Source organism: Cervus elaphus, chromosome 33, assembly GCF_910594005.1.
Source record: "Cervus elaphus chromosome 33, mCerEla1.1, whole genome shotgun sequence".
In the NCBI taxonomy this organism is placed as follows: domain Eukaryota; kingdom Metazoa; phylum Chordata; class Mammalia; order Artiodactyla; family Cervidae; genus Cervus; species Cervus elaphus.
In genome coordinates, this window is record NC_057847.1 from 6648273 (window position 1) to 6672761 (window position 24489).

At 50.1% G+C, this 24489-nt stretch overlaps 2 protein-coding genes and 1 long non-coding RNA gene across 7 annotated transcripts in view; 2 read left to right on the forward strand and 1 right to left on the reverse strand.

Moving 5' to 3' along the window:
• Positions 1-260: 260 nt before the first annotated feature.
• Positions 261-7881, reverse strand: LOC122688196. The gene is made up of 3 exons (XR_006339388.1): positions 7437-7881; positions 1082-1149; positions 261-600 (listed from the first exon to the last, which is right to left on the reverse strand). It is a non-coding gene; the product is annotated as an uncharacterized LOC122688196 (long non-coding RNA).
• Positions 1334-24489, forward strand: part of LIMS2 (LIM zinc finger domain containing 2) — a 43641-nt gene continuing 20485 nt past the window's right edge. Inside the window, exon 1 of one of the 5 annotated variants that reach the window (XM_043894006.1) lies at positions 1334-1482. Coding sequence is in view for 2 of the 5 variants with exons in the window: in XM_043894003.1 (XP_043749938.1) it covers positions 21520-21605 (86 nt within the window). In the remaining 3 variants the exon portion in view is untranslated. Of the gene's footprint in view, positions 1483-6837; positions 6996-21341; positions 21606-21813; positions 21997-23502; positions 23526-24489 lie in introns of those variants that run through there. The other 4 variants (XM_043894004.1, XM_043894003.1, XM_043894005.1 and 1 more) reach the window with 4 other exon arrangements.
• LOC122688195 (putative histone-lysine N-methyltransferase PRDM6) lies at positions 6349-6945 on the forward strand. Its single transcript, XM_043894008.1, has 2 exons — positions 6349-6367; positions 6585-6945. Exon 2 carries the CDS (start codon positions 6592-6594, stop codon positions 6943-6945), a length of 354 nt encoding a protein of 117 aa, XP_043749943.1. The 5' UTR covers positions 6349-6367; positions 6585-6591.

A 24489-nucleotide genomic window follows, 5' to 3' on the forward strand; every position in this document is an offset into this window, starting at 1 on the left:
TTTATACAAATTCAGTTCAGGAATTTATGTGTTGAGTAAAATGGTATCTGAGATGCTTCCAGCAACAGGAGTGTGATACGCAGTTTACAATTAGGCAGCTTATCATGTATGTACAAAACTTACCAAGAATATTTAAAATAGTGTTAATCTAACTACTGAGCAGCTTCTCTGAGTAGAACCCTGCCCTTGGTTCAAGGGATAGAGCAGTGAACAAGGCAGGAGTTTATCTTTGGAGAATTTACATTCTGGTGTATAGCACATTTATAGCATGAAGACAAGTCATTCTAAACAACACAGCAACACGGCATAACATCGCTGGTTCTAGTGAATAGCTGAGTGCCTGCTCTGTATCTAGCCAGCTCTCTGTTGGGTGCTGTGTTGTGTAAAAGTTAAATGGTTCCAACCTTGAGGTGTGTAACATTTGACTGGAAAATGAAAACCAGTTATCCTCATAAAAGTCGTGCACATAGCGCACATGAATGCTGGCCCACCCCTTGCAAGCAGCACAAGTCCAGGGAGATCCCAGGGCAGCATTTTTGTACCACACAGTGTGACGAATGCTCAGTGCCGGACAGCGGGGCAGCCAAACAGTGCAGACGTCTGCCATGAAGAAACAGAACGTGGGACTGGGAACACAAAAGGATCACAAAATAACTCTGCAAAAGGATCACAAAGTAACTGCAAAGGGATCACAAAATAATTCCACCCAAATAAGACTGGAACCAAAGTATCCTTCTCATCTTGGGTAATGCAGCTCAAGGTAAGTTTTCTTCTTCCTGCCTCTGGGCGGTTCCCGATACATGAAGTTTTTATAGCAGAAAATTATAATTAATTTGATGTGGTAGACCTAATCCTAAGAATTCCCTTCTTTGGGGACAACAATAACTGACACGGAGGTGTCTTAGTAACTTTTCTTAGGTTACTCCAAGTGATTGCAGATTCTCTCTTCTCATGTCCTCGAAGGGGGCAGCTTCAGGGAGTGTACCTGCTCTAAGTATCAGGCTTCCCAGGGGCTCATGAACCCAGTTTAGAGAACGCTCAGTTTAGTGGCTGCACGTGGAGGCCACCCTGGCTTCTGTACCTTTGCCGGCTCCTCCAATTTCAGAGGGCAGCTGTTGCTCCGTTTGTCCTGCAGCCCTGGCTCCTGGCCTGCAGGGGAATAGACTTTCAATGGCCCGCCCAGCAGGCACCTCCCCAGGGAGGCTGGCCCTTCCTTCCTTGGCTTCCTCCATCCTCTCTGGACCCTCGAAGGGCCTCTGGCTCCACCTCCAGCTCTAGCCCAGCCTCCTGTCCAGGGAGAGATGGGCCAAAATGCCTGGGTACCTGGTGGTGGCTGGACACTCCCAGCCGCTGCCCAGGCTTCTCCACGTGGCTGTGCCAAGAGGGCCGGGCAGCTGCTGTTCCCCAGAGAAGTGACTGGCAGCACTCCACTCGGGTCAGGAAGCAGCAGGAGGAGGCCGAGGGGCAACTCAGCCCTCTGAGGTAGGGACATTTCACAGTGCCCATTGAGTGGTGTTTGTCGCTCTCGAGATGTGCGTGGGGCCCAGTCCTGGTTCTCCCCGTCATTGTCTCTATGGCTTCTAAGTGGTCATGCTACTGTTGGGGTAAAGGACCAGCTGCAGCGGGGATGTCGAGCTCATCCTGGCTGGATGCTGGGCCTCCTGCAAGTCTGGACAGGTTGGGGGTGAGGGTGGAGAGCACCTGATCTTTGTTCTAGACACAGGCTGGAGATGCTCCAGTGGGAAGGTTAATGATTGGTTGTCCTCATGAGAAAGGGGAAGCAATGCGAACCTTAACGTGTGGAAGAAAGGTGGAAGCAGGGGAGGCTGGTGAAGAACTCTGTGGTCACTGTGCACAGGTGGCTTCTTGTTGGGTAACTGAGGCCAGGATGCTTTGAGGTGCAAAAATGTGGCTTTGCTGAATGCCAGCTAGAGGCCTTCTGGGTCCAAATTCGGCCACTCTTGGTCCAAACCTGGGGGTTGAGTGAAGTCTGTCCCAGAGCTAAGGTAAGAGTGAAATACATTTCTCTCTTCAAAGTTCAAGGCAGGCAGTCTTTGGAAAGGAAGCAGAGCCATGAGGGGTAAAGCTTCTTGGCTCAGCTCCACCCCTGAGTAAACCAGACTCTGAATAAAGGTCCTGTGTTCTCTTTACATTGAAAAACATCTCTGGGTCTCAGTGGTAAAGAATCTGCTCTGCCATTGCAGGAGACGTAAGAGATGTGGGTTTGATCCCTGGGTTGGAAAGATCCCCTGGGTCGAGAAGATCCCCTGGAGAAGGAAATGGCAACCCACTCCAGTATTCTTGCCTGGAAAATTCTATGGACAGAGGAGCCTGGTGGGCTATAGTCCATGGGGGTCACAAAAGAGTCCGACATGACTTAGCAACTAAGTAACTTTGTTTTTCTACAAGTGTTAAAAGAATTAGTGGGTTATGATACCACCAGCTTCTTTCACTGAGTTCTGCATGGTCCAAGAAGTAAGTAAGTACATTTTGTGCCGGTCAGCCGCTGTGTTCTGAGGGCATGCTCACATTTTAAAATAGAAAAACTTAGGAATTCCCTATGGTCAGAACTCCATACTTCCACTGCAGAAGGCGTGGGTTTGATCTCTGGCAGGGAAACTAAGATCCTGCATGCTGCGTGGCACAGCCAAAAAGAAATATGCATTTGTTAAAATGACAGATGTCCTGGTGTGTGTGGGTGCACAGAGGTGGGTGTGAGAAGTGGGTGTGCCGCCCACTGTTTGTTTCTCTGCCTGGGGAGAGGCTCCCGCTGGAACAGGCCAGGTGCTTCCCTGCCCTTCCCCAGGGATTCTCACAGGCCTCTTCAGAACAAACTTCAGGCTTGAGGCAGCTGGCTGATTTGAGTTATGCATCCCTACTCTACGAGGCTCAGTGTTGGACCATCCCCAACACCCTGACAGGGAAATGCCCAGACCAGTTCCAGGGAGGGGGAGCCGCTGGGGCCCTCACATCACATGGGCCACTGTTAAGTGGGCATGACACTGGTCCTGCCCGCTGGGAAGGCACTCTGCTCCTGAGGGGAACCTGAGACCTCCTCCTCCTCCACCCACACCAAACCCCCACGTGGCTCTGGGGAAAAGGCCGTTTGCTCAAGGCACCTGGAGGCCCCAGCTCTCACTGCTGCTGCCACGCTGGTCCAGGGCGGCCCAACCCCTCCTTTGGCCCCCAGGACCGCCTCCCTCTCCCCCTGCCACGGGACCTCCAGGGAACTGAGTTAGCTCTGCTGTGGCAGTGGGCGGGAGTGGGGAGCGAGAGGGTGGTGTGGGGCAGCCCAGGAAATCCTCTGGGATGGGGGTGCTCACAGAGAGCCTGAGACCCAGATGTCACGGGGCCTGCCCCTCCCGGTCTCCGCTAGGACAGCTGTCACGTCGTCCACTGCTTGCTCTGTGGCCCAGCCTCGACCTCTGACATCCCAGAGGCTCATCTGTCCTGCTCTGAATCATCACATGCAGTGGGTGATTCAATCCTCACTTCTGAGTGTCAGCAGCTCTCCCCCTGTCAAACCCCAGCCTCCGAACTGCACCCTTTCCTCCTCCCTCCCTCACAGGACAACTGCCCACTTCTCTGCTCTCTTCAGGGCAGGATTTCTCCAAGCAGTTATAAAATTCTCTGCCACCTCCACTGCCCGCATCGGCTGCGGTGTTCCCCACCCCAGGGAGCGCCATCCACAGGACCACAGGACCCTGGGAGAGGGCACTGCAAGGCCCTGCCTTACCCAGGTGGTGCTAGTGGTAAAGACCCTGCCTGCCAATGCAGGAGACAGAAGAGATTCGGGTTCAGTCCCGGGGTCAGGAAGATCTCCTGGAGGAGGGCATGGCAGCCCTCTCCAGTAACCTTGCCTGGAGAACCCCACGGACAGAGGAGCCCGGAGGACTACAGTCCATAGGGTCGCAAAGAGTCAGACACAACTGAAGCGACTTAGAACACACGCATGCCTTATCCTTCCAGCTTGTTTCCTCACTCCCATGGGTCTCCTCCTGACACCAAACCCAGGTCCCTCCCTGACCTGCACCCGAAGCAGCTTGCACAAGGGGGCAGAGAGTAGTCGTGCTCTCTGGGCTTCTGTGACACCTCACCCCCACCTTCACAACCTGGCTTCCCTCCTTTACTGGGACCCCTGACCTCTCATCCTTAGAGGGCTTCTGACTCAGCACAGACACCTTCAGTGACCTCATGAGCCCCAGGGTTGAAACCCTATCTGCACAAAACCGTCCACATCTTTGCAGAGATGGGACCTCGCTGAGTACCAGGTTCATGGCACCCTACTACCTTCCCTGGGATGCCCAAAAGGCTCTTCAGTGTTACATACCCCTCATCTGACCTACCCCAGCTGTCCTGCCACATTGCCAACAAGCAGGAGAGAAAGAAAACCTGGCAATCATCTGGACTCTAACAGAAATCACATCCACACCTGCCACAAACACCCCAGTCAAGCATTCAGCAAAGCTCAAAGAATTATACCACGAATGCTGAGATACCCGGTCTTCCCTGGTGATGTGGGTTCAATTCCTGAATGGGGAAGATCCCGTGGAGAAGGAAATGGCAACCAACTCTAGCATTTTTCCCGGAGAATTCCACCTGAGTCCACGGGGCCGCAGAGTCAGACTCCAGTGAGCGACTGACTACAGCAGAAAAACTAATCGGTGGTGGAAAAATTTGAGAATTGTGGCTACCTCAGGGAGCTTCAAATAATGCAACAGGCCTCTTTCGCTTAAGGCTTCTCTCCGAGTAATGTCTGGAGATTCACCCACGCTGGTGTCAGAGTGTTGTGTCCGGCGCTCAGACTCCGAGCCTGTGCTCCGTCCCCGCCCTCTCCCTTATTTCCGACGCCCCGCCCTCCTGTTCTCCTAATCACCTTCTTGATGACCTCAAGGCCCCCGCACTTGCTAACTTTTTTCCTCATTCAGTCGTCACCGCCACTTGCCTCTCCACTCTAAAGCAGCCCTGTACACTGCCTTTTCTTTGCGATACTGTTCCTGACTGAAACCGTATTTATTTATTGCTTGCCGTTTGTCCTGCACCCCAGCTAAACTCAGTGAGAACCCGGCCCAGGTCCTCTTGTTCACAGCTGAACCCCCAGTGCTCATAAACCATAAATAGTCTTGAATGAAGAAGTGATGAGTGATTCAACATCTGAATAACCATTGCCAGGCAACTGCCAGCTCTTTCCTGCAAATCTGACCTGTAGCAGCACTGTAGGAGGCTGGCAGACAGCTTCTTGAGGCTCCATCTCTCTAGCAGGGCTGAATGATGGCACAGTCGCCACCCAGTTCTTGCTGAGTTTGCCCTGGCCCAGGGAAGAGGCACTCTGAGTGACAGGTGAGCAGCAGAGAGCTCTGGTTTGGCCCCAGGTGGATCTCCTCCTGCTCAGTGAACATACGAAGCGGGGCCAGAAGGCTGGAGGGCAGGCATGGGATCCCCAGGTAGGGAGCAGGTCCCTTTAGTGTTCTGCTCTCTACTTTTCATCCCCTTTGGTTCCCACAAAACCCCAATATTGGATTAAGCATCCAGTCCATTGCTGCTGCACAACCTCCAACACATTTGCGTCTCTGTGTCGGCAATTACAAAAAGCATTTCTCTATCAACAGGCAGATGACCCAAGAAAGCATCCATACTTTTCACTTAATCATCAAATTGCAGTTAATCAGAATCAGCCAAGACACATTTGCAAAAAGAACTGCAAACTGCAATAGTTTCAAGATACCAGCACTTAGGAACAGGTGCCTTTTCCAAGCTTGCTCTGCAGGTATAATGCTGCACGTTACTATCAGTTCATCGTTCTGAATTCCACTGTTTATTTGTGGGTTGCTACTTGGCATGGCCATTTCTAGATAGTTTTTGTCTGTCTCCAAGAAGTAAGGCAATGTTCAGTTGGTTTAACAGACCAGGCTGCTCAGTTTCATCCCAGTCATGGTATTTGGGCTGCCTTGAACTATGAGCTACACTCCACTGCCTCGCTAGAAATTTCTGCCTTTAGGTGGAGTAAAGGTTTTGTTTATTTCACATTTTTATTCAGAATATGTTCCCTAAATTTTTATATTTCTACAGGTCAGTTTAATGACTCCTCTCTAGCTTTCCTTGGTTCTCCTCAACTTCTGCGTTTGGTTCATCTTTTTATAGAGTAACTTCTGCTAGGTTAGGGGGCTGCTCACAGACTCGGATGACTTGGGTATCTCCGGGGGAGGGCACTGGCCTTGTAAGTATGCAGAATCAGGCTCCTGACTCAAAGGGCGCGCCCCTCGACCTTGACTTTCCTGGAAGCCGGACTTCGTGGACTGGGAGTCCTCAGTGCCCCGGGAGGGAGTCGGTGTCCAGATACGTCTGTCTGCAGAATTAAAGCGTGAAGGTGACCCCTTCTCCTGCCCGGGGCCGCAGCGGGGACTCGGGGTTGGGGACCAGCGAGGAGGTGGCTTCAGCATCTCTCCCCCGTTGCTCCCTCCCCCGCACGTGTTCGCGTTCCAGGGCAGCCCGGGACAGCCGGGGCGGGGAAAGCTCCGGGCGGGGCGCCCCCGCGGGGCGAGGGGGCTTGTTCGTGTTTATTTTAACTTCACTCCCTTTTAAAGGAAAGCTATGCCGGGAATCCGGGAGGTGGCAAGCGAAGCCGGCGGGGAGGACGTGACCCGCGCGCTCCGCAGGCCGTGTTCGGGTGTCCCCAGAGGCGAGGCTGCGCGGGTGGCGCGGCGCCCCCTCCCCGCCCTCCAGCGCACTGTGCCCACCGCCTCGCCCCCGCCTCCCGCACCCCCACCTCCGGGGCACGGCGGGCCCACCCCCCGCTGCGCTCCAGAGCGAGCCCCCACCTCCGGCTCGGCGGGCTGGGCGGGGCGGGCGGCGGGCGGAGCGGCTCCTGCCTTTTTTGGGCGTCTCCTCGCTCTGGGCGCGGACCTGCCGGCGGGCGCTCGGCTAGCTGCGGCGGCGGCGGCTTAGGGGTCCCGAGGCGGCCCGGGTTCGGCGTGCGCAGCCATCATGACTGGAAGGTAACTGCCCCTCCCCGCGCCCCTGGGTGGTGGGCGCCGTGGGCCCGGGAGGGGGCGCCTGGGGTTCCAGGCTGGGCGGGGCTGCGGGACAGGACCCCGGCCAGCCCAGACCCCTGCGGGCACCCCGGCCTCACCAAGCCCCGGCCCCTCCACCTCTACCCCTCCCCGGGTGGCAGCGCTGGTCAGGTCAGGGACGCCCGCCCCGCTCCCGGGCGTCCAGCCCTCTGGCCGGCCCCGGGCAGCAGCAGGTGAAGGGTCTGTCCTTTCTCGGACGTTGGAGCCATTACCACACCCGCCCCCTGCTCCAGAGAACCAGCGCCCCGAGGGGCCAGGGACTTGCTCAAGGTCACTACCAACAGAAAGGCACGGCGTCAAAACCCAGGCGGTCGGCTCCCACCGGCTTCCCCGCCCGCTAGCTGGGTGATCCTGGTGACAGCTCACCTCTGGAGCCTCTGTTTCCTGCTCTGTAAGATGGGGGTGGTAAAAATGGTAAACGGTCGGTCTGGGGGCCTAGCCAGACCTGCCCCCAAACACAGGCTGCACAGGGATGGGTTGAACCCGAGAACCTCCCCCAGGCCTGGCCCGGTTTCCACTTTTATATCCCATGTGGCCATTTCACAGATGAGATGACTGACGCCCCATAGGCCAAGTGACTCACCAGGCCAGTCACACGTCCACCAGTGTCTGGCCAGTGCTGGCCCCGGCAACCCTTTCTGGAACCTGGCTGGGTACACATGCATGACTCAGGGGTGGGAGGGGCTGGTCTCTGAGGCCCACAGGCCCCCTTTTAGCCAAGCCCTTGGAGGAGGATGCTCTTCTTTATGACCCCTTTGGCTTGGGGCTGGAGGCTGGCGGGGACCCTGTGGCTTTGCTGGGGAAAGGAGCTTGGAGAGGCAGTACCCAGAAATGGGGAGCAGCCACAGAGGGCAGAGAGGTGGCCCCAAAACTTAGGTGATGTGCAGGGCAGTCACCCAGCCTTCAGGGTCACACAGATCACCATGAAGGCTATGGCCTGGAGTCCTAGGGCAGTCCCAGGAGCCAGCACAGATCCTGTTTTCTGGGGAATCCTGTGCTTCACATGCGGTTTACTGCCCACATCCCAGACCTCCCGCCCCAGCCCAGGTCTGCCGACAAAGCCCGCTCCCAGTGCTCACCCTCCCGAGTGTGCCCTTGCCTTCCTGTCCCTCGCAGGGCACCCCTGCCAGCTGCCTCATTCCCCACCCTGTAAGCTCCCGAGGAAAAAAGGGAGAGAGAACAGGGACAGAATCAGGAGTAGCGACAGAATCAGGAGCAGCGACAGACAGGTGTTGATGTGGGGCTGGGATGCGTGACAGGTGGTTTTCCAGGCACAGCGGAGATCGTGTAAGGCCAAGCTGCAGGCTGTCAGCTTCCATAGTAGCTTCAGCTCTGATGCCCTGGGGTGGGGAGAGGCAGAAACCCAGACGCAGCTCTGTTCCCTCAGCAGGAATTCTTTCCCCCCTGAAGCCCGGGGGTCTTCCAGGGAAAGGGGGGGATCAACTTGGCCAGAGGACAGCCCAGCAAGAGAAGCTGGGAATGCAGGCAAGGGTGGGAACAGGGGCCAGCCTGCTCCAGCTGCTGCCCAGCTCCAGTGGGCACCCTGAGCCCGAAAGATGCTAGTCATCAAATGACACAGGGACTGCAGTGAGCCTTGGAAAACACTGAGTTGGGTTAAAAGTAAAACTGCTCATCTTAGAGAGTTAGGGGCTCCCCTGGTGCCTTAGACAGTAAAGAATCTGCCTGCAATGTGGGAGATCCGGGTTCTATCCCTGGGTCAGGAAGATCCCCTGGAGAAGGGAGTGGCTATCCACTCCAGTATTCCTGCCTGAAGAATTCCCTGGACAGAGGAGCCTGGTGGGCTACAGTCCACTGAGGTTGCAAAGAGCTGGACACAATTGAGCAACTAATACTTTCATTCCCTCACTAGGAAAAACCCAGAAACAAAGAGAGAATAGAAACATTAAAAGAAAGAAAGGAAGAAAGAAAATAGCCTGTGGTTCCATTCTTCAGAAATGCCCTCAGTAACATTTTGGTGGTTTTCTTTTCTTGGGTATTCTTCTGCTCTTTTGTTTTTCAAGAGCTGTGAGTGGTCTGTGTGCCCATGTCCCCATCCTCCTTTGAAGCTGGCCTACCACAGGTAGCACCCATGCCAGGTCTGGCTGACCCCTCTTCCACACACAGGCACAGGGGCCAGCCTGGCAGAGGAATGGACACCCGACCAGTTGTTGGGGTGGGTGAGGTTTTTCCTGTCCCAGAAGCTGTGGAGTTTCATTTTCATTCTGTTTCATGACACCATTCCCTCTACACATCCACTACCCCCATGAGATGCCAGGGCAGTTCTCACACCTGGATGCTGGTCTTCCCCACATCATCCCTTACTGCCAAGACCAGACTGATTTTTGGAAATTACGCTCTCCTTGTGTATACCTCCTGCACCTTCTGGGCTCTCCCTGCCAACGGTGTAAAGCCCCGCCCTCCAAGCAGGCAAAACAAGAGGGAGGTCAGTGGGGGAGCCACTGAAGTGACCTGGAGTGACATGCGTGCCTGGGCACTTTGGAACTACTCCTCCAAGTACCGTTAGCAAAGGGGCTGCTGAGGAAGAGACAGGGAAGGAAACGAAGCCTCTCCTTGGCAGCCATGGGGCTAGAGAAGAGGAGGGGTATTCAGGGGGCCTGGGAGGGGCAGTTTGGACCCAGGGCAGGTGCCCAGTTTGTGGGGGCAGGTGTGGGAGCGGATACAGAGCTAGTTGGGCCATGAAGCATTTGGAGAGCAGTGGTGAGTCTTGGGGGAAACCCTGAGACTGGACGTGAGGGCCTATAGCCCAGGAGAGGGCTGAGCTAGGCCAGAAGAGTGAGTGAGCCTGGGACATGGGCGTGGTTATTTAGGGAGCCTCCATGCTGTGGGAAGAGGCTCAGCCCTGGCTGCAGCCCCAAGAACTCTGGACTTAAAAACACTGTGTCTTTGTCCCAGTTGAAGGGACCTTTGACGTCAATGTTTTCCACCCTTGGGCGGGTTACCTCCCCTGCCCAGGGACCTGACCTGTCAGTGGCTGTCCTCTGGAGGGAGCCTGGGGCACGGTGTGCACATCTGTGACTCGGTGGCTTGGCCTATTGGAGGGGAGTCCCACCTACCACATGACTGACACCCACAGAGGCTGCCAGCTCACAGCCGGGCCCATGCTTGGTACAGTGCAGAGTGGAGCTGCTGCATCCCTGTCCTCACACCTGGCAGCCCCCTCCCCCTGTCCACCACATCCCCCCACCTGTGCCCCCAGATGTTCCCCACCCTTCCCAGGAATATGCCCAGAGGAGCCTGCCAAGGAGCAGCTAGGGTGGCAGCCAGAGCCCCTGGGACAGCACAGGGGGCTGTGATGGACTCAGGGGTTTAAGCAAAGTGTGAAGCAGGTGACAGGGGATGTGCAGCTGGGCCCTGAGCCCCAGACTGGGCCTGATGGGGGTGCCCCGCCCAGGGCCCTCACCTCCTCCCTTTTCTTCTGGTGGAGACTCCCCTCTCTGGCTGGCCATGGGAGTGCTATGGGGCCTGATCTATAGGGTATGCGCAGTTCCGTGCTGTAACACCTCTTACTTGGGCTCACTTCAAGCTACCCAGGTGATGCGAACCAGTTCCTGGAATTTCTGAGAACTGAGCACTCAACACTTGTGAGCTGGCATACTGCTTGGGGAGGGACTGGGCTTTCGCTGCACAGCGGCTGACCTACCTCTCCAGTCACACGGCCACTCTCTGCTCCCACCGACTACGTGCAGTCACACTTAAACCATCCTTAGGGCTTCATTTCTGCTGGGGGCTGGGGGAGGGAGGGAGGGAGGGGAGCAGAGGGAGGCACCTGAACAGTCCTTCTTGTTCTGTTTATTCAGATCTTCTGAATTTTGGATGATGACTGTTTATTTGAGATGACCTAATAAGATGATCTTAATGAGATGCTAACGTGAGATGACTGTATCTCACTAAGATGAGATGTCTCATATATGTGTGTATAAAACCAAACATACATGCACAGTAAGAAAATACAATCACTCAAAATGTCCTGTGGGGTAAGAAGGTTGAAATTATCATTCATCTCAGCCATGCCAAAGGATCTGGGCGAGTTGTCTTCAGCCCCCCAGTGAGACTGGCTCTGGCAGAGAGGCTGTGGTGGTATCACTGGCTGCCTTGGGGATGGCACTCACCACCCAGAAAGAGATAGCAACCCCGCCTCCTAGCTTCCTGCTGCTTCTGGGGCCCTTGTCTCTTAGTAAGCAGCACATTCTTCCCTATGTGTGTGCTGCTTTAACATTTGAGATATGAATCCCGTACCATGAAATTCACTATCAGAGTGTGCAGGTCAGTGGTTTACAGTATATTTACCAGGTTGTGCAACCATCACCACTAATTCTGAATATTTTCATCACCCCCAAAAGAAATCCATTTGCAGCTAATCCCTTCTTCCCCCAGCCCCTGGCAATCACTAGTCTGCTTTCTGTCTCTACAGGTTTGCCTGTTCTGGATGTTTCATATAAATGGAGCCATACATTAGGTGGCCTCTTTTTTTTTTTTTTCTGCCTAGCTTCTTTCATTTAGCATAATGTTTTCAAGGTTCATTTACATTGTTGTATGAATCAGTACTTTGTTCCTTTTTTGACCAAATAATATGCCCTTATATGGATAAACCACATTTTATCTGTATAATTCATTTGTGGTGGAAATTTTGTTTCCACTTTTGGCTCTTATGAATAAATGCTGCTGTGAATAGTCCTACATATATTTTCTACTATCTGGAGAATATACCTAGCAGTGGAATTTTGGGGTCCTGTAATAACTTTATGTTAAACTGAGGAATTGTCAAGCTGTTTTCCAAGTAACTGCATCAATTTTACATTCACATCAAGAATGTCTGAGGGTTCCATTTTCTCCACTTATCGTTATCTGTTTTCGTAGGTGTAAAGTGATACCACATTATGGTTTTGACTTTTATTTCCCTAGTGACTTGTGATCTTGGACACTTTCTCGGGAGCTTATTGGCTCATGTTTATCTTATCTGGAGAAATGTCTAGTCAAATTCTGTGCCTGTTTTAAAATTGGGTTCTTTTTATTGCTGGATTGTAAGAGTTCATGTATTCTGGATACTAGATATTTATCAGATATATAATTTGCAAATATTTTCTGCTGTGGGTGGTCTTCATTTTCCTGGTAGTGTCCTTAAATACACAAAGGCTCTAAATTTTGGTGAAGTCCTATTTATTTATTTGGCTGCCTAGAGTCTTAATTGCAGCTCTGGGATCTTTTGCTGCTGTGTGTGAACTCTCTATTGTGGCTCATGGGTTTAGTTTCTCTGCAGCATGTGGGATCTTACTTCCCCTAACAGGGATGAAACCTGTGTTCCCCACATTGCAAGGCAGATGATTAACCAGCAAGTCCCTATTTATTTATTTTTGATTGCTTGAGTTTTTGGTGTCATATCTAGGAAACATACCTAATTTATAGATATTTACACATATGCTTTTTTCTCTGGAGTTTTTAGTGTTAACTCTTTAATATTTCAGTTTTCAGTACATGAGTCGGTTTTTATTTTTGTATTTTATGAGTCAGTTTTTATATATGACCTGTAGTAGAGGTTTAAAATCATTCTTTTGCATGTGACTATTCAGTGGTCATTTGTTGACAAGACTATTCTTTTATCATTGAATTGTCTTGTCAGGCTTGTCAAAAGTCAGTTGACCCATAATAAAAGCCATATATGATAAACCCAGAGCAAACATTATCCTCAATGGTGGAAAATTGAAAGCATTTCCCCTAAAGTCAGGAACAAGACCAGGGTGCCCACTCTCACCGCTACTATTCAACATATTTTTGGAAATTTTAGCCACAGCAATCAGAGAAAAAAAAGAAATAAAAGGACTCTGTATTGGAAAAGAAAAAGTAAAACTCTCACTGTTTGCAGCTGACATGATCCTCTACATAGAAAACCCTAAAGACACTACCATTGATTACTAGAGCTAATCAATGAATATAGTAAAGTTGCAGAATATAGAATTAACACACAGAAATCCCTTGCATTCCTCTACACTAACAATGAGAAAACAGAAAGATAAATTAAGGAAACAATCCCATTCACCATTGCAATGAAAATAATAAAATACTTAGGAATAAATCTACCTAAAGAAACAAAAGACCTATATATAGAAAACTATAAAAGACTGATGAAAGAAATCAAACATGACACAAATAGATGGAGAAATATACCACGTTTTTGGAGTGGAAACAATCAATATAGTGAAAATGAGTATACTACCCAAACCAATTTATAGATTCAATGCAACTGCTATCAAGCTACCAATGGTATTTTTCAGAGAACTAGAACAAATAATTTCATAATTTGTATGGAAATACAAAAAAAACCTCGAATAGCCAAAGCAATTGAGAAAGAAGAATGGAACTGGAGGAATCAACCTGCCTGACTTCAGACTATACTAAGAAGCTACAGTCATATAGACAGTATGGTACTGACACACAAAGACAGAAATATAGATCAACGGAACAAATAGAAAGTCCAGAGATAAATCCATGCACCTATGGATACCTTATCTTTGACAAAGGGGGCAAGAATATACAACAGAGAAAAGATAATCTCTTTAACAAGTGGTGCTGGGAAGGCTGGTCAACCACCTGTAAAAGAATGAAACTAGAACACTTTCTAACACCATACACAAAAATAAACTCAAAATAGATTAAAGATCTAAATGTAAGACCAGAAACTATAAAACTCCTAGAGGAAAACATAGGCAAAACACTCTCTGACACACAGGATACTCTATGTGGAATCACAGCAGGATACTCTATGACCCACCTCCCAGAGTAATGGAAATAAAAGCAAAAATAAACAAACGGGACCTAATTAAACTTAAAAGCTTTTGCACAGTGAAAGAAACTCGAAGCAAGGTGAAAAGGCAGCCTTAAGAATGGGAGAAAACAATAACAAATGAAGCAACTGACAAAGAATTAATCTCAAAAATATAGAAGCAGCTCATGCAGTTCAATACCAGAAAAATGAACAACCCAATCCAAAAAATGGGCCAAAGAACTAAACAGACATTTCTCCAAAGAAGACATACCGATGGTTAACAAACATATGAAAAGATGCTTAACATCACTCATTATCAGAGAAATGCAGATAAAAACCACAGTGAGGTACCATATCATGCCAGTCAGAATGGCTGCTATCTGAAAGTCTACAAACAATAAACGCTGGAGAGGGTGTGGAGAAAAGGGAACCCTCTTACACTGTTGGTGGGAATGCAAACTAGTACAGCCACTATGGAGAACACTGTGGAGATTCCTTAAAAAACTGGAAATAGAACTGTCATATGACCCAGCAATCCTACAGCTGGGCATACACACTGAGGAAACCAGAATTGAAAGAGACACGTGTACCCCAATGTTCATCACAGCACTGTTTAAAGTAACTAGGACATGGAAGCAACCTAGATGTCCATCAGCAGACAAATGGATAAGAAAGCTGTGGTGCATATACACCATGGAATATTACTCAGCTATTAAAAAGAACACATGTGAATCAGTTCTAATGAGGTGGATGAAACTGGAGCCTATTATACAGAGTGAAGTAAGTCAGAAATAAAAACACCAATACAGTATATTAACGCATATATATGGAATTTAGAAAAATAGTAATGATGACTCTATTTGTGAGACAGCAAAAGAGACACAGATGTAAAGAACAGACTTTTGGACTCTGTGGGAGAAGGCAAGGGTGGAATTTGAGAGAACAGCATTGAAACATGCATATAACCATATGTGAAATAGATGACCAGCCCAAGTTTGATGCATGAAACAGGGCACTCAAAGCCGGTGCACTGGGACAACCCTGAGGGATGGGATGGGGAGGGAGGTGGGAGAGGGTTTCAGGACGGGGGGCACATGTACACCCATGGCTGATTCATGTCAATGTATGGCAAAAACCACTACAATATTGTGAAGTAATTAGCCTCCAATTAAAATAAATAAATAAAATTAAAAAATCAGTTGACCATGGATGTGTGGGATTATTTCTGAATTCTCAATCCTATTCTATTGATCTGTCTGTCCTTATGCCAGTACCTTACTGTTTTGATTACTGTAACTCAGTAGTAAGTTAGAAGATTGGAAAACGTGAGTCCTCTGGTTTTGTTCTTCTTCAAGTTGTTTCCAATAACTATTCTGAGTTCCTTGCATTTATTTCCATGTGAATTTTAGGAATACCTTGTCCATTTCTGTTGTTTTCCTCTATTTCTTTGCATTGATCGCTGAGGAAGGCTTTCTTATCTCTCCTGGCTATTCTTTGGAACTCTGCATTCAAATGGGAATATCTTTCCTTTTCTCCTTTGCTTTTCGCTTCTCTTCTTTTCACAGCTATTTGTAAGGCCTCCTCAGTGCAAAGAAATAGAGGAAAAGAACAGAATGGGAAAGACTAGAGATCTCTTCAAGAAAATTAGAGATATCAAGGGAACATTTCAGGCAAAAATGGGCTCGATAAAGGACAGAAATGGTATGGACCTAACAGAAGCAGAAGATATTAAGAAGAGGTGGCAAGAATACACAGAACTGTACAAAAAAGATCTTCACGACACAGATAATCACAATGGTGTGATCACTGACCTAGAGTCAGACATCCTGGAATGTGAAGTCAAGTGGGCCTTAGAAAGCATCACTACAAACAAAGCTAGTGGATGTGATGGAATTCCAGTTGAGCTATTTCAAATCCTGAAAGATGATGCTGTGAAAGTGCTGCACTCAATATGCCAGCAAATTTGGAAAACTCAGCAGTGGCCACAGGACTGGAAAAGGTCAGTTTTCATTCCAATCCCTAAGAAAGGCAATCCCAAAGAATGCTCAAACTACTGCACAATTGCATTCATCTCACACACTAGTAAAGTAATGCTCAAAATTCTCCAAGCCAGGCTTCAGCAATACGTGAACCGAGAACTTCCGGATATTCAAGCTGGTTTTAGAAAAGGCAGAGGAACCAGAGATCAAATTGCCAACATCCACTGGATCATCAAAAAAGCAAGAGAGTTCCAGAAAAACATCTATTTCTGCTTTATTGACTATGCCAAAGCCTTCGACTGTGTGAATCACAATAAGCTGTGGAAAATTCTGAAAGAGATGGGAATACCAGACCACCTGACCTGCCTCTTGAGAAGCCTGTATGCAGGTTAGGAAGCAACAGTTAGAACTGGACATGGAACAACAGACTGGTTCCAAATAGGAAAAGGAGTACATCAAGGCTGTATATTGTCATCCTGCTTATTTCACTTCTATGTAGAGTACATCATGAGAAACGCTGGGCTGGAAGAAGCACAAGCTGGAATCAAGATTGCCAGGAGAAATATCAATAACCTCAGATATGCAGATGACACCACCCTTATGGCAGAAAGTAAAGAAGAACTAAAAAGCCTCTTGATGAAAGTGAAAGAGAAGAGTGAAAAAGTTGGCTTAAAGCTTAACATTCAGAAAACTAAGATCATGGCATCTAGTCCCATCACTTCATGGGAAATAGATGGGGAGACAGTGGAAACAGTGGCTGACTTTATTTTTTTGGACTCCAAAATCACTGCAGATGGTGACTGCAGCCATGAAATTAAAAGACGCTTACTCCTTGGAAGGAAAGTTATGACCAACCTAGATAGCATATTAAAAAGCAGAGACATTACTTTGTCAACAAAGGTCCATCTGGTCAAGGCTATGGTTTTTCCAGTGGTCATGTATGGATGTGAGAGTTGGACTGTGAAGAAAGCTGAGCACTGAAGAATTGATGCTTTTGAACTGTGGTGTTGGAGAAGACTCTTGAGAGTCCCTTGGACTGCAAGGAGATCCAACCAGTCCATCCTAAAGGAGATCAGTCCTGGGTATTCATTGGAAGGACTGATGCTGAAGCTGAAACTCCAGTACTTTGGCCACCTCATGCAAAGAGTTGCGATTCATGGGTTCGCAAGGAGTTGGACACGACTGAGCGACTGAACTGAACTGAGAGGTAGGTGGCAAGTGCCTATGGCAAGTGCCAAAATTTGTATTTGACAAAATCAATGTCTCCCAGCTTTTACTGAAGGCTCTGTATGTATTCTCAGGCACATTTCAATGTCCAACCAGGCGTTTTCCAACTCTGCCTTAGCTCTCACTTCCTGCTGCACAGAGCTAACAGGACCTGTCAGACGTGGGAGCTTAGGACCTTCTCAGGGCTCTGCTGGGCATACACAGCCCTGGGCATGTGCATGGCTTTCTGGATTCCCAGCGATATGTCAGTTCTTTTCAGAGCTCCTAAGCGCATCTAATTCCTTGGTTTTTCCTTTTAAGCTCTTTAGGTTAGTCATCTGTTTGCCCAACTGTTATCCACTCTCTGTGACGATGATACCATAGGTGTTTATGATCATAATATATTTGAAAAACTCTCCCTAGGTGAGGCTTTCAGCACTGGGTTGGTACAACTGAGGTCACATAAAGAAAAGCCTTCAAGTGTGATCTTCAAGGGAAGACCAGGTCATTCTTTTGGGAATGAAGCCTTGAAAGAATTTCAGCCCTCTTCTCCCCCATTACTGGGAATGTTGGCAGTTACTTTTCTGGGCAGCTATGGAGTTAGGAATTGGGGATTAAGGTACTAAGATAAATTAAAATACCATAAAAGTGTTCTTACCAAGATTCAGCTTTTTTTTTTTTTTTGCTTTTATTCCATCCCAGTTATTTTTTAGCTTATCTATTTTTATTGTGATATAATATTAATTTTAGAAAATTTGCAATATAATGATTTTATAATTGTATATATTGTGAATTGATCACCACAGTAAGTCTAGTTAGCACCTGACACCATAATTATAAAATATTTTTCCTTGTGATGAGGACTTTTAAGATTTATTCTCTTAGCAACTTTCAAATACAAAATACAGTATTATTAACTATAGTCACCCTGCTGTACATTACATCCCCATGACTTATTTATCTTACAAATGGAATTTTGTACTGTTGATTCCCTTCACCCATTTTGGCCCCCACCTCTGGTAGCCATCAATCTATTCTCTGTATCTGACCTGGGCTTTAATTTTTAAAATTCCATATGTAAAAATAAATAAATAAATAAATAAAATTCCACATGTAAGTGTGATCATGCAGTATTTTTCTTTCTCTGACTTATTTCACTTAGCATAATACCCTCAAGTTTCATCCATATTGTTGCATATGGCAAGATTTCATTCATTTTTTTTTTTTTTGCTGCACTGAGTCTTCATTGCTGCTCAGGGGCTTTCTCTCGTTTTGGGGAGAGAGGGGTGTTCTTCACTTCAGTGTGCAAGCTTCTTATTGTGGTGGCTTCTTGTTGCAGAGCATGGGTTCTAGGCCCAGGGGCTTCAGTAGTTGCAGCTCGAGGACTCAGTGGTTGTGGCGCGCAGGCTTACTTACTCTGCGGCATGTGGAATCCTCCTGGGCCAGGGATCAGACCTGTGCTCCCTGTGTTGGCAGGTGGATTCTTAACCGCTGAAGCACCAGGGAAGTCCCTTTGTTCTTTTTTATGGCCAAATAGTATTCCATTTCATTTATATACCACATCTGCTTTATGCATTCATCCATCAATGAACACTTTAGGTTGTTTCCATACCTTGGCTTTTGTAAATAATGCTGCAATGAACATAGGGGTGTGTATATCTTTTCAAATTAGTGTTTTTGTTTCCTTCAGGTAAATACCCAGAAGTGGAACTGCTGGATCAAATTGTAATTCTATTTTTATTTTTTTTTGAGGAAACTCTATACTGTTTCCATGGTGGCTGCATCAGTTTACATTCCCTTGAACAGTATGCAAAGGTTCCTTTTTTCCCACATCCTCACCAATACTTGTTATTTCTTGTCTTCTTGGTAATAGCCATTCTGACAGGTGAGAGGTGATATCTCATTGAGGTTTTGACTTGAATTTTCTTAATGATTATGATTATAATATATTGAGCATATTTTCATGTCATCCTTTTGGTCATCCATATGTCTTCTCAGCTGTTTTCTTTTCTTTTTTTTGCTGTCTGGTTACTGCAAGTCTTTTTGTTAATTTATAGAGTTCTGAAAAAGGTGGCTCTGACAGTTTTTGCTAGTTTTTTCATTGCTTTTGTTGTTGTTTAGTCCCTAAGTTGTGTCTGACACTTTGCGACCCCATGGACTGTAGCCTGCCAGGCTCCTCTGTCCATGGGATTTCTCAGACAAGGATACTGGAGTGGGTTGCCATTTCCTTCCCCAGGGGATTGTCCCAATCCAGGGATTGAAGCTCTGTCTCCTGCATTGGCCAGCGGATTCTTTACTGCTGAGCTACCAAGGAAATCCTTCATTGATTTTACAGAAGGACAGACTTTCAGAAGTCCTTATTCTGCCATTTTTGCTGACATCATTTTTGCTATGTTTTCGCAACTCTGTTCTCTGGAGCCAGAATGCTGGACAGGGAGGCCTGCATGCCTGGCACCCTCACCCTGCAAGAGAGGCTGCACAATTGGAAAACAAGGCTATGCAGAGATTTGGGATTTGGACTCATTCAGTCATTAAACTTCTCTCAATTTCTAGCCTCTGGTGCTCCTTTTACAGTAAATATTTGTTGAATCAATTAGTGTTTGGTAATCTTGGACTTGAACTTCATTTAAAATGATGATGTGCAAAACAGTTGTGGCTATAGCCTCCCTCCCAGGTCTATCCACCACTGTGGACGTGTTCCCTCACTAAATGTAACTGTGACTCTGAGAGCTCTGGGCTCTAGAGATCAGAATTTCCATACGGGTCAGGTTGAATGGAGGCTGGTAAGAGGGGCCTAGGCCCTGGGCCATCAACTTGAAGCTGCCCTAAGAAAACTCTATACCCTAGCTTTCTTAAGCATTCAGCTCTAAATCAGAAGGCAGGAGGTGATCCTTCTACTTGTTGGCTCCAGGCTCAGCTTCTCTATGCCTTTTTAGCCCCTGTTGCCACCTTTAAGAAAATATTTATTGAATTGATCAGTACTTGGTACCTTTGGAATCAAGGTGTATTGACAAACTGTACTGCACACAATGATTGTAGTCACCTGGCTGTGTTTGGGTGTTGACTCCCAGAGTGGTTAATGAGCACTTACTTCATTGAGTTTGAATTTAATGGGTGATGTTCGTTCTTGGATGTGTAGGCCTGGCATCTGAGTGCTGGTGGATCCCCTCTAAAGTCTCCTCCTTCCCCAGTGTCAGAAGACCAGCATCCTGCTGTCTGGAATGATGGAAGGCAGGGGAAGGTACTGCTCATGCTTTCTGACCTCACTAGAGAGGTTTTTCAGGGAAATGGAATCACTGTGATAGATTTCTGTGAGTGCTGTGGATCCTTATTAAATGCTGATCATAGCTCTTCCTTGGCTGTCAGTGGCCACAGTTCAGATGCTGGTCGTGGGTGTTTGCACATAGATCACAGTAGCCCCACCAATAAATACCTTTAGGTAGAAATGCATGGAAACCATGCCTTCCTGGGGGTTTTCCATCAGATCCTGCTGCTTCTGTGCTCCGTGAAGAGCTGGGGGACTGCATGCCCTCTAGGTTTTGGCTGTGTGAACTTCTTTTGGAGTGGATGGTTATTGGTTGGCCAGGTCCAGAGACTAGGCTGCCCTGGTCTGGGTCTCCTGTGCTGTGCCTAGTCGCTCAGTTGTGTCCAACTCTGCAACCATGGACTGTAGCCCACCAGGCTCCTCTGTCCGAGGGATTTCCCAGGCAAGAATACTGTAGGGGGTTGCCATGCTCTCCTCCAGAGGATCTTCCCAACCCAGGGGTCCAACCCAGGTCTGCCACATGGCAGGCAGATTCTTTGCCATCTGATCCATCAGGGAAGCCCAAGAACACTGGAGTAAGGAGCCCATCCCTTCTCCAGAGGATCTTTCTGATCCAGGAATTGAACTGGGGTCTCCTGCATTGCAGGCAGATTCTTTACCAGCTGAGCTATCAGGGAAGCTGGGTCTCCTGGGTCTCCTAGGTGGCTACACTTTCTCAGGGAAGGGACCAAGGCAGAAAGTGGGCACATGTGTGAATCCCTCATCAGCTTCTTGACTGCAGGATTCCTAAGCTGGCTCAGGTCCATACTGCCCTCCTCAGAGGAGGACATACCATCGTCAGCGCTTTCAGGGGGCCTAGGATTTCCTCGGAGACTCCTGGCAGCTCGGAATCTCTAGGCAGCCTGCCCTGCCACTGTGGACTCACCTCTATGCTGGTTGGGATCTTCCCAGCGTGTCGCCTCCCCAGCCCAGACCCAATCCTGCTAGCCTCAGCTTTCACTGCGCTGCCCCCGCGGCGGGAACAATATCCTTTCTATTTGGAGTTGACTCCGCTGCCCTTTGGAGATCGCAGTGCGTAACGTGAGCTCCGGTGCAGAGGGGTGGGTGCCTGGCCGCGGTGTCCGGTCGTTCGTGGCTGCCCGCGGCCGCACCTGCCCTCCAAGGCTGGGGTCCCTCGACCCGGCGGAGCGGGCGGCAGGAGGGAGGGAGGCCCGTGCCATGGCCACCCGGCTGGGCGCTCTCGCCGCGTCGGGGCTGTACCGGCGGCGCCAGCACCGGCAGAGCCCGCCGCCCGCGGCGCCAGGGTAGGTGGCCCGGGGGGCAGGGCAGGGGCACGGGGGACAATGGCCGGAAAGCTGCGGCCGCGGGCCTTTCCTCGGACACCCCGCCTGGCCCTTCCGACGGCGGCGGCCGCCCGGCTGCCCGCAGCCCGGGGCGTGGGGACAGCGCCTGGCTTGGCGGTCACAGTGCGGGCGAGGCGCGGCTTCATCCAGCCGGGGTTACTGATCTGGGATCAGCACTCGGGCAGGGCGCTGAGGATGGGGCGCTCAGATAAGTTGTCGAAGTAACCGCCACTACCGCTTTCAGGCTCCTCCAAACTTTTTGGCTGCTTTCTAGCGGATGGAACTGAGCGGTCAAGGAGCCTGTTGGACATCACTCATCTATAAAAGGGGCTAAGCAGTGACTTGAAGCCAGGTTGGACTGACTCAAAAGCCTGAACTGCTCTATCCTGGGGAGAAATGCTGGGCTAGACCAATGATGAACGCTTCCTTTGGCACTGGGAGCAGGAGCCTCTGGGGCTCAGGATGGACCTCAAGGTGTCTCTGAGGATGAGTTAATCTGGGGCGGAGAGAGTCTGAAGGGCACATAGATAGTGGAGCCCTCGGAGTGAGAGTGGGGCTGGGGGAGGGGGTCCTGGACTCCTTGATTTTGCAGCATCTCAGGGGCCACCTGGGTGGAAAGATCTGCTAGAAATTGGGGCAAGAGAGCAGTGGGGGCTGTGGGTTTGTTGTCTTTTGCATCAAAGCAGCAGGTGGGAACCCTGGGGTGTGGGCGCAGAGTGTGGGGGAGGACTTGAAAGTTGGGAGGAAGGGGGTAGGGATTTAGGGACGAGGCAGAGCAGCAGTCACAGAGGTGGGGTACCTGGAGGACCCGGGGAGAAGAGGAGGTTTAGAGGCTGATGCTCAGCGGTAACAACAGAGCACTTGGAGGTGCATGGGAGGGGAGTGAGCCCTCAGAGACATCTGGGGGTGAGAACGCGGCAAGCGGGAGGCTGTCGCCTGGGGCGTGGGAAGCAGAGGCTGCACAGATGCACCCGCACGACTCCTGCTGCAGCCGGACTTGTGTCTGCACCAGTGTCGCAGGGCTCTCACCAGGGGCCACACCAGGGCAGGAACTGGATAAGCCCACTGCTCCGGTGGGAACTCAGGGCTTGGGAGGCCAAGTGACGTCCCCGAGTGAACAGGAACCCTCACCGGTTGGTCTCTGGATGACCCTAGATGTGAGTGGAGGGAGCCATGGGGCAGGGAGTGGGTGACAGGGTGCTGATGGGCCTTTGTGGAGGCTGGTTTCATAGTATGAATGCAGCACAAGAACTTGGTCTAGAGGCAAGGAGGACAGGGCTGATTGTGAAGATCAGGCGTCAGGAATGGTCCACACATGCACGCATGCACGCATGTTCATATGCTAACCTCAACTTCCTATTGCCTTGAATTTCTGGCTTGTGACCTGGCCTCACAAACACTGACTCACCCTTGAGTGTGGAAAGTCCCCTATGGCTGGCCCTGCCTGCGCCCAGGCCCTTTCGCTGGCTTCCTAGGGTTGGGTGGGTGGGAGGCTGCAATGGAGGTTGGTCTGAGGTTGTAGGAAAAACAGAGTTTTGAATGGTCATGCCTGCGTGATGCCACCAGGAGCTGAGGGGACAAGAGAGCACAGATCCAATCCTGTGTGACTTCAGCAGGTTTCTGACCCTCTTGGTAGGTCACTTTCCTTATCTGGAACCAGCAACCTCCTCTCATGAGGACCTGGCTCAGAAAGGACTCCGCCCACCACACCCTAGGCTAGAGCTCCAGATGTCTTGCATCAAATTCTTTTATGTTGGGTATAAGACTGAGAGTGTTTGGGGATGCTGGGGAGGGTTGGAGAGGGGGACAGGGTGGGGTGAGCACCTACCTCTGGCCCCACTGGCTGCCCCAGCTCGTCTTAGGCAGTGTGCACATCTGTGGGTGAGTCTCCACGCCCGCCCCCTGCACCCTGCCCCCAGCAAGGGGGTTGGCTTCTAGGTGCTGGTGGGGTGGTGGTGTCTCCCTGATGTTAACTGAGCAGGCTGTGCTCCCCGCTCTCAGGCAGAATGTGAAGGAGGACATGGAATGCCTGCCTCCCTCCTTTGCCGTCTTGCAGGGAGCACTGCTGGGCTGGGCGGGAGGTCCCTGGGCTGCTGGAAACAACAGCTCTTTCATCCAGCGCTTGGCCCGCCTGGCCCTGTGCTCCGCGTGCTGTCTGCTGTAGGCAGCAAGTTCTTTACTTCAGTTCTGAGGGGCAGTTCCTGCTTCTCTGGCTACCTCCTCGCGGATGAGGAAACGAGGCCGCAGGGAGCTGGTACCTTTCTCCAGGGGCACAACTGGTGGCTAGAGCTGTCAGGATTTAAACACATGGGGTTGAGCCCGGAGCGACTGCCTCCTGCAGGGGACAGTTGACATCGTCTCTGATGGGGCTGTGATCCAGTTATAGGGCACATGGGCTTGTCTGTTCATCCCCCGTCTTTGGTCAGTGGGTTGGAGTGCTTTCTTCCCAAGCAAGGACTGTGGGGCTGCAGACATGGAAGTCTGGGGCAACCAGCGGGGCGGGAGGTAGGTGGTCTCCCCCATGCCCCACCTACCTGAGAGGCGCGTAGGGGACAGACGGCAAAATTGTTGACCTGAGCCTCCTAGGGCCCCAGCCAGGGTAGACCCAGGCACAGTGCAAAGCCAGCTGCTCTCTTAGGGGCTAGCTGCTGTGCCCATCATGTGGAGATGCTGTCTCCGAATGTCTGCCCTGGGGCAAGGCCGGGGCTCTGTAGGGGAAAACTTGTGATGGGCCTGCTGCGCACTCACTTGGTCAGGGTCCAGATGTCTGGAACAATCTGAAAGCCGGGGGCTGGACTTGAATACATGTTTTGGTTGCATTTTCTGAGTTCTTTGGGTGGGGAAT

Bases quoted from the DNA above. Each gene is read 5' to 3' on its own strand.
- LOC122688195 (XM_043894008.1), top strand. From the start codon at position 6,592: ATGCCGGGAATCCGGGAGGTGGCAAGCGAAGCCGGCGGGGAGGACGTG.